The sequence below is a fragment of the Tachysurus vachellii genome, chromosome 6 (assembly GCF_030014155.1).
Source record: "Tachysurus vachellii isolate PV-2020 chromosome 6, HZAU_Pvac_v1, whole genome shotgun sequence".
Lineage (NCBI taxonomy): Eukaryota > Metazoa > Chordata > Actinopteri > Siluriformes > Bagridae > Tachysurus > Tachysurus vachellii.
The window spans coordinates 16,698,515-16,708,300 of NC_083465.1; the positions used below are offsets into that span (position 1 = coordinate 16,698,515).

Consider the following 9,786-nt stretch of genomic DNA (forward strand, 5'->3'; position numbering starts at 1 on the left):
TGTGTGTGAGAGAGTGCAAGGGTGTGTGTGTGTGTGTGTGAGAGAGTGCGAGGATGTGTGTGTGTGTGAGAGTGTGTGCGAGGGTGTGTGTGTGTGAGAGAGTGTGCGAGGGTGTGTGTGAGAGAGTGTGCGAGGGTGTGTGTGAGAGAGTGTGCGAGGGTGTGTGTGTGTGAGAGAGAGTGCGAGGGTGTGTGTGTGTGAGAGTGCGAGGGTGTGTGTGTGTGTGTGTGTGAGAGAGAGTGCGAGGGTGTGTGTGTGTGAGAGAGTGCGAGGGTGTGTGTGTGTGAGAGTGCGAGGGTGTGTGTGTGTGAGAGTGCGAGGGTGTGTGTATGTGAGAGTGCGAGGGTGTGTGTATGTGAGAGTGCGAGGGTGTGTGTATGTGAGAGTGCGAGGGGGTGTGTGTGTGAGAGTGCGAGGGTGTGTGTGTGAGAGTGCGTGGGTGTGTGTGTGATAGAGAGTGCGAGGGTGTGTGTGTGTGTGTGTGAGAGAGTGCGAGGGTGTGTGTGTGTGAGAGAGAGTGTGAGGGTGTGTGTGTGTGTGAGAGTGCGAGGGTGTGTGTGTGTGAGAGTGCGAGGGTGTGTGTGTGAGAGTGCGAGGGTGTGTGTGTGTGAGAGTGCGAGGGTGTGTGTGTGTGAGAGTGCGAGGGTGTGTGTGTGAGAGTGCGAGGGTGTGTGTGTGAGAGTGCGAGGGTGTGTGTGTGTGAGAGTGCGAGGGTGTGTGTGTGAGAGTGCGAGGGTGTGTGTGTGTGAGAGTGCGAGGGTGTGTGTGTGTGAGAGTGCGAGGGTGTGTGTGTGTGAGAGTGTGAGGGTGTGTGTGTGTGAGAGTGCGAGGGTGTGTGTGTGTGAGAGTGCGAGGGTGTGTGTGTGTGAGAGTGCGAGGGTGTGTGTGTGTGAGAGTGCGAGGGTGTGTGTGTGTGAGAGTGCGAGGGTGTGTGTGTGTGAGAGTGCGAGGGTGTGTGTGTGTGAGAGTGCGAGGGTGTGTGTGTGTGAGAGTGCGAGGGTGTGTGTGTGTGTGTGTGTGAGAGTGAGAGGGTGTGTGTTTGTGTGTGTGAGAGTGAGAGGGTGTGTGTTTGTGTGTGTGTGTGTGTGAGTGAGAGGGTGTGTGTGTGTGTGTGTGTGAGAGTGAGAGGGTGTGTGTGTGTGTGTGTGTGTGTGTGTGTGTGTGTGTGTGTGAGAGAGTGAGAGGGTGTGTGTGTGTGTGAGAGTGAGAGGGTGTGTGTTTGTGTGTGTGAGAGTGAGAGGGTGTGTGTTTGTGTGTGTGAGAGTGAGAGGGTGTGTGTTTGTGTGTGTGAGAGTGAGAGGGTGTGTGTGTGTGTGAGAGTGAGAGGGTGTGTGTGTGTGTGTGTGTGTGTGAGAGTGAGAGGGTGTGTGTGTGTGTGTGTGTGTGAGAGTGAGAGGGTGTGTGTGTGTGTGTGTGAGAGTGAGAGGGTGTGTGTGTGTGTGTGAGAGGGTGTGTGTGTGTGTGTGTGTGTGTGAGAGTGCGAGGGTGTGTGTGTGTGTGAGTGAGAGGGTGTGTGTGTGTGTGTGTGTGTGTGTGAGAGTGAGAGGGTGTGTGTGTGTGTGTGTGTGTGAGAGAGTGCGAGGGTGTGTGTGTGTGAGAGTGAGAGGGTGTGTGTGTGTGTGAGAGTGAGAGGGTGTGTGTGTGTGTGTGTGTGTGAGAGTGAGAGGGTGTGTGTGTGTGTGAGAGTGAGAGGGTGTGTGTGTGTGTGTGTGTGAGAGTGAGAGGGTGTGTGTGTGTGAGAGTGAGAGGGTGTGTGTGTGTGTGTGTGAGAGTGAGAGGGTGTGTGTTTGTGTGTGTGAGAGTGAGAGGGTGTGTGTGTGTGTGTGTGTGTGTGAGAGGGTGTGTGTGTGTGTGTGAGAGTGAGAGGGTGTGTGTTTGTGTGTGTGTGTGAGAGTGAGAGGGTGTGTGTGTGTGTGTGTGAGAGTGAGAGGGTGTGTGTGTGTGTGTGTGTGTGTGTGTGTGAGAGAGTGAGAGGGTGTGTGTGTGAGAGTGAGAGGGTGTGTGTGTGTGTGTGTGAGAGTGCGAGGGTGTGTGTGTGTGTGTGAGAGAGTGAGAGGGTGTGTGTGTGTGTGTGAGAGTGAGAGGGTGTGTGTGTGAGAGTGAGAGGGTGTGTGTGTGTGTGTGAGAGAGTGCGAGGGTGTGTGTGTGTGTGAGAGTGAGAGGGTGTGTGTGTGTGTGTGTGTGTGAGAGTGAGAGGGTGTGTGTGTGTGTGTGTGAGAGTGAGAGGGTGTGTGTGTGTGTGTGAGAGGGTGTGTGTGTGTGTGTGTGTGTGTGAGAGTGCGAGGGTGTGTGTGTGTGTGAGTGAGAGGGTGTGTGTGTGTGTGTGTGTGTGTGTGAGAGTGAGAGGGTGTGTGTGTGTGTGTGTGTGAGAGAGTGCGAGGGTGTGTGTGTGTGTGAGAGTGAGAGGGTGTGTGTGTGTGTGAGAGTGAGAGGGTGTGTGTGTGTGTGTGTGTGTGAGAGTGAGAGGGTGTGTGTGTGTGTGAGAGTGAGAGGGTGTGTGTGTGTGTGTGTGTGAGAGTGAGAGGGTGTGTGTGTGTGAGAGTGAGAGGGTGTGTGTGTGTGTGTGTGAGAGTGAGAGGGTGTGTGTGTGTGTGTGTGAGAGTGAGAGGGTGTGTGTGTGTGTGTGTGTGTGTGAGAGAGTGAGAGGGTGTGTGTGTGAGAGTGAGAGGGTGTGTGTGTGTGTGTGTGAGAGTGAGAGGGTGTGTGTGTGTGTGTGTGAGAGTGAGAGGGTGTGTGTGTGTGTGTGAGAGTGAGAGGGTGTGTGTGTGAGAGTGAGAGGGTGTGTGTGTGTGTGTGAGAGAGTGCGAGGGTGTGTGTGTGTGTGAGAGTGAGAGGGTGTGTGTGTGTGTGTGAGAGTGAGAGGGTGTGTGTGTGTGTGTGTGAGAGTGAGAGGGTGTGTGTGTGTGTGTGAGAGGGTGAGAGGGTGTGTGTTGTGTGTGTGAGAGTGAGAGGGTGTGTGTGTGTGTGTGAGGTGTGAGGGTGTGTGTGGTGGTGTTGTGAGAGTGAGAGGGTGTGTGTGTGTTTGTGAGTGGGGTTGGATGTGTGTTGAGAGTGGAGGTGTGTTGTGTGTTGTGTGTGTTTGTGTGAGAGTGGAGGGGTGTGTGTGTTGTTGGTTTTGTGGGTGAGGTGTGTGTGTGTGTGTGTGAGAGAGTGGAGGGTGTGTGTGTGTGGAGTGGAGGGGTGTGTGTGTGAGAGTGGAGGGTGTGTGTGTGTGTGTGGAGTGCGAGGGTTGTGTGGTGTGTGTGTGTGTTGTGAAGTGGAGGGTGTGTGTGTGTGTTGTGTGAGAGTGTTGGAGGGTGGTGTGGTTGTGTGATGAGAGTGATGAGGGTGTGTGTGTGTGTGTGTGGGAGAGTGGGGTGTGTGTGATGTGTGTGTGTGAGAGTGCGAGGGTGTGTGTGTGAGAGTGCGAGGGTGTGTGTGTGAGAGTGAGAGGGTGTGTGTGTGAGAGTGAGAGGGTGTGTGTGTGTGTGTGTGTGTGTGTGAGAGTGAGAGGGTGTGTGTGTGAGAGTGAGAGGGTGTGTGTGTGTGTGTGTGTGTGTGTGAGAGTGAGAGGGTGTGTGTGTTGAACATGCTCTGTTAGAGCCATGTTAAGAGACACCTATTGTAGTCTCTATCTGTCTGTGATTGAATCTCTGATAAAATGACTAACATTTTACTTTCTAGATTTAAACTTTACTTGGTTTATTTGTTAGGAATCACAAAATGTAAGTAAGTAAGTATTTATAGAGCACATTTAAATTCAGCTTACACTGACCAAAGTGCTGTACAAAACACAAGTACACATAATAAAAATGACATTATCCAACACTAAGAACAAAGATGTAAAAGGAGGTAATTAGTTAACAATAAACAATAACGGCAGGTTAAGAGGATCGGAAAGAAAATTAATAAACAATGTTTATGATGCCTAAATTTAAAAACCTTGTTGTCCTTTGGCTGTTCCCTGTTCAGGCTCGGCACAACGGATCATCTGAGCTGCATATTTTATTATTTTATCAGGGCTTTATTGACTGGGATTTAAACCTGGGCTGCAGTGGTGAGAGCGTGGAGTCTGACGCTGCACCACCAAAATACACTATATAGACAAAAATATGTGGACACCTAACCATCACACCATATACTGTATGCCTTTGAACATCCTATTCCAGATTTACTCTCCCTCGTTCTGCTGTTATTCTAACCTTCACTCTCGCAGAAAGGCTTTTTTAATGTTTGCACTTTGAGCCACAAGAGCATTAGTGAGGTCTCACGTTAGGTGAGGAGGCTTGGGACCCAGCCAGCATTCCGGTTCATCCTGAAGACAGTCAGTGGGGTTGAGGTCAGAGCTCTCGAGTTTTCCAGCATCAACCCTCGAAAACTAAGTCTTTCTGGATGTTGCTGTGTGCACCGCTTTGTACCACTGAAGGGAAACTGTAACGCTCAGCACACAAAGACATCCTGTACAGCTGTGTGCTTCTCACTTTGTGGCCTCTGTTTGGGGAAAAAAGCGCATGTGTGTGATGGTCAGCTGTTCATATACTGTTGGTGATGTAGTATAGTGTGTAACATTATATAGTAATATAATAACAGTCTAATTAGTTTGAATTCAAGTGCCATTTTAAAGGACATTGTCCATAAATATTCAGCTTTAATAATGTTATAGCTTTATAAAAATATAATCAGACTTCTTTTTTGTGGCTTTATTACAACACAATTATGCCAGACATTTTCTGAGCCCAGAGTCCAGTATTCTCACTGTTCTCTCTCTCTCTCTCTCTCTCTCTCTCTCTCTCTCTCTCTCTCTCTCTCTCTCTCTCTCTCTCGATCTCGCTCTCTTTCCCCTCCCTCTCTTTTTTCATTTTTTATAATATACAGGAGAACTTCAGTGCCTTTGGGCAAGTTAGAGTCTCAAGTGACTCCACACTCCTCACTTAGATTTAGTGCTCAGATACAAGTGCTTTACACCGGATTTTACAGTATGTTAATGCAGAGCGACATGCAGCTTTCATATGCAGGGCTAACTCTCTCACCTTGGGTTAGACCTGTATACTGTGAGGGAAGGAGAAACCCACACACACATGCACGCCTGGAATAGTAACACCTCTCCGCTTTGTTTGTTTCTTTTGTCTCTGCTTAGGCTTTTTCCTCCTCCAGCCTGTCACACACAGCTGGCCTAATTGGGTGTGTATGGCAGTCCAACTAATTCCACATTCTCCTCTTTGGAGCCTTTGCACACTTTAATTGAATTTCCTTGGCAGGCACCCTGCTTATCTGCGCTCTAGTATTTGGTGTGGGTGTGGAAATCGCTTCATTTCTATGCTGACCGCTGCAGTACAATATTCTTAACTGTCACAATGGATTAATCTGGTAGGGAAGGTGAAGCTTCTTCCAAAAAAAAAAAAAAAAAAGGCTTTGAAAGAACTTTCTTTCATCGGAGGCGTACGTTTTCCGAATAGAGATTTACATCTGGTAGAATTTTTTTCCTCCATCTCCCAGATGTTGTCACACTTTGTGCCTCTGCTCATTGTCTCATGTTCATGTCCCACTAATAGGAGACTTGCCCTAGCATTGCGAATGGTCAGGAGATGATATGTAATGAAAAGCGGCCTTTCTGCTGATAAAAAGACATATTTATCTGTATCACTCTGGAACACTTTCGAACATTTTTTTCTTCCTCTTTTGCTGTTTTTCATTTCCTACGTTCCTTCACCTAGTTGGGTCTCTTTTTCCTTTTTTTTTATTTATTTATTTATTTTTTTTTTTTTATCTTTGCTAGTTTTATTTCAGTCTGACTCTTGAGGCTCTCTCTCTTTGTCTCTCTCTCTCTCTCTCTCTCTCTCTCTCTCTCTCTCTCACTCTCTGTGACCCTGATTCATGCTGTTTTTGGCCTTTGACCCTTCATTTAAATTGTAGCAGACCTAAAGGTGTGCTCACTGCGAAAAGAAGCAGAGACTAATGAATAAAACTGACAGAGCAGTCTACCTTTATCCTGCCCTATTTCTCTGTCTTTTTCTCTCTCACTCCCCTGCATGTTCTCTCGATCACCCTAGCATTCTCAATTTATATTTTTATGTTGACAAAATAATTATGCCCCCCAGTTCATTACAGTTACATAAAAACAATGTAAGATAATGAAAGACTTGAAATTACAAATGCGATGGCTTTTACAAAAATAACATCTTTTAAACTCGAGCACTTACTTTTAAACCTGGAAAAAAGGGGGGGGATGAAATTTAGACTAAAGAAACAGATTGCTGACAGGTGACTGTTAATAGTAGTGAAGTACATTGGCAGTCTTTTGCTTCATGAACGATAAATGAATAGTCCTAATTGTAATAATCACTTTAATTGAATTCGGATTTGGTTTAGTCCTTCAGTCCTCATAATAAATCATTTCTCCAATTAAAATAAGTCCTTTTCTTGGGAAAAGCTTAAGGACTTTAAAGGACAAAGTGATTAATTAATGTACATATTATGTGTTTCATTTTGCCCTTGAATGTTATTCTCTCTTAGCTGCTACAGCAAGAAAAATTCAATTCAATTCAAATTCACAAACGTCTCTTTTCAGCAAACTCTCTGAATATATAATGGCACAGAAAACCCTGCATGTTTTTTCCCCCCACATAATTCATTCAGCACAATATTAAAATTCCATGTTAAAGTAGTCTGTAGTTTTTGGATAATTGCAGTGGTAGTAAAGGGACGGAGTGTTGAGACGAAGCAGCATGGAGCTCTTAATTTCTTTTGTCTTTCCTCCTCTAAAGAGAGTAGTCATTTTCTGCCGATCTTCCTCAGGTATGTAGGGAGCTTTAGATTTCCCTGTTTTTCTGACTTCCTGTACTTTCTTGTTTGTTTTCAAACATCTTGGTTTTTTTCTCATGTTACCCCTTATTTTTCTCCCAGGTCTACTGTCACTCTGATAGCCCCTGATCCATTTTTTATCAGATGCATTGTGATCAAAGATTCATGAATGCTCAAATGCAGTAATGCCATAGGAGCTTTTGCCCGTAACGGTTTTTGTTGTCGACCTACATGGTATTATTGTCGCATTTTTCATGGTATTATTGTCGCGTTTTCATACATACATACATACATACATACATACATACATACATACATACATACATACATATATATACAGGTGCATAAATTAGAATATCATGGAAAAGTTGATTTATTTCAGTATTTCACCTCAAATAGTGAAACTCTTGTATTATATAAATTCAGTACACACAGACCGAAGTAGTTTAAGTCTTTGGTGCTTTTAATTGTGATGATTTTGGCTCACATTTTTTTAACAAAAAAAACACCAATTCACTATCTCAAAAAATTAGAATATGGTGACATGACAATCAGCTAATCAACTCAAAACACCAGCAAATTTTCAAGAGGAAAATGAGAAACAAGAGACCAGAAAATCCAGATGAGCTGAAGGTCATAGTCAAAGAAAGCTGGGCTTCCATACCACCTCAGCAGTGCATTCAGCATGGCATGGAGGTGATCAGTCTGTGGCACTGCTGAGGTGGTATGGAAGCCCAGCTTCTAGTCCAGGGAGCCAAATCCTGCTGGAAAATGAAATCAGTCTCTTTAAAAAGCTGGTCAGCAGAATGAAGCATGAAGTGCTCTAAAATTTCTTTTCATGGCTCAGGAAACCTTTGCAGGTGTTTTGAGTTGATAGCTGATTGTCATGTCACAATGTTCCCTTTTTTTGTGAATTGTTGGGTTTTTTGTGAATTGGTGGCTTTTTGATAAATGTGAGCCAAAATCATCACTATTAAAAGTACCAAAGACTTAAACTACTTCAGTCTGTGTGTACTGAATCTATATAATACACAAGTTTCACTATTTGAGTTGAAATAAATGAACTTTTCCACAACATTCTAATTTATCTAGATACACTTGTGTGCGTTTGTGTGTGTGTATATATTCTTTTTTTAAATTTAGTATATCATAGTAGAAATTATTGTCTTCTAGCCATCTCTTTCTTCTCCCCTTACTGTTTTTTTTTTTTTTTTTTTTTTTCTCTCTCACTCCCTGTCTTTGAGACCAATAGCAGCATTAAAAAGCCCTGACTGATGGGAATAGAGAGAGAGCAAAGAATCAAAAGAGAAGTCAGACCTGCAGGAGCTTACACACTAACAAGTGTAAGATGCCAATTAAAGCTTGCTAGCCACAGCAAGGATCGTATCCAAAGACAAAGTGGATATTTTTTCCCAAACTAAGATTTTTATCAGCTTTGATGCATGGAGGTGGAGATGAAACACTTTCAGCCAGCTGCTGACTGTTTATGGAGAGAGAGCAATGGTTAGGTGAGCAGGTGCGGTTATACACTCCAACAATAAAGATACACCATGATGCCAAATCAGTTCACCAAAGAAATCATTTTGTTAGCGCTCATTTACGCAAAATGGTTGGTAGAGCTGTATACATTGGTTACAAGAGGAGTCTAAAGTGGCTTTATGGTTAAACCTGGGTTTAAGAAGTCTGTACTTCTGGTACCTGGGTGTCACAGAGACTTTTGCTTAGATTGTGTACGGTTTAAATAATCGCTTCCAGTTGCATCAGGCTTGAAGTAGGATGACAATGCTACATTGCTATTGAAGATGGACAGTAAATATACACTATAAAAAAACAGGTTCCAAACACCCAATAAGAACCAGTTGGCAAGAAAAGAGTTCTGCATTCAGAAAAATGGGACAGTTCTAATTAAGAACTAACAAAAATGTTATTTATTTATTTATTTATTTTTTTACTATTAAGAATCACAATACTCCACCTGATATTTGTACCAGGAGTCAAAATTGTAGCATTATATTGTACTCTTTCACTCTCTTAGTCTTGGACGCTAATCAAATATGAAGTGGTGTGTGTTTGTGTGTGTCTGTGTGTGTGTGTCTGTGTTTGTGTGTGTGTGAGGTACATTGCAGGTGAATTGTGGTTAGTTTTATTCCTTAACAACCTCTCAGAGCCGTAGAGTTCTTCATCAGGGACAAGTATGAGAAGAAGAAGTACTACGACAAAAACGCAGCCACTGACACTTTTGTAAGTACGGTCTGTTCATCTACACAGCTGCAGAAATGTCCTTCAGTGCATTCTTCTGAACACGTTTACTGATGAATGATTTGAATATATGATTAATGTACAGGATTCCCACAGGTCCTTCATGAACATGTGTGATGTGTCTAATTGTGCTAGTTGAGCATGAAATGATGAGGCTGTCTCTAAAACGGATGTCAGTGAGGTGTTCGCTCAAGGCAAATCGCTCAAGGCTCAAGAAGTAACCAGTATGTGTGTTGCTCAGTCTGTAGATCACTGAGCCCTCAGACATCACACAGCTGTTCAGAGTTCTGCTCACACCAAGGCTTCTGCTTCTAGGATGTAATGGAGAAACTGGAGCTGAGCAAAAGTTCTAAGGGATGACAAAAAGTAAACCTACTATCATGTCTCTTAATGGTCACACTGAACAGAAGATACAGTATGTGCAGCATGGTGAAAAAAAGTGGTTTTCCTTCATTGGAGACTCATTCCTCCTAACACAACAAAGCAGAGGGTTTCTACTGAATTACAAAATAAACATGTAATGACTTAACGGACTAATAGTCCATCTTTTTAACTCTTACTGGTACAAATGACTTAAATATTGTCTTTTATTTTATTTTTTTTAACCAGAGTGGTCAACAAATAGCAATGCTGTTAGAAAAAACAAAATAGTGCTGTTAGTGCATAGGTTTTTATAGGACCTTAAACAGTGGAAAGATGACATCCGTGGCTTCATCGATAGTTCAGGATGGCTTAGCAAACATTAGC

The 9,786-nt window shown here is 44.0% G+C and overlaps 1 protein-coding gene across 4 annotated transcripts in view; it reads left to right on the forward strand.

The window, feature by feature from the left end:
• smap1 (small ArfGAP 1) overlaps positions 1-9,786 on the forward strand; it is a 109,816-nt gene that overhangs the window by 37,846 nt on the left and 62,184 nt on the right. For all 4 annotated transcript variants that reach the window (XM_060872586.1, XM_060872589.1, XM_060872588.1 and 1 more), the window contains exon 4: positions 8,946-9,021. In XM_060872586.1, coding sequence (XP_060728569.1) covers positions 8,946-9,021 — 76 coding nt within the window. The remainder of the gene's footprint in view (positions 1-8,945; positions 9,022-9,786) is intronic.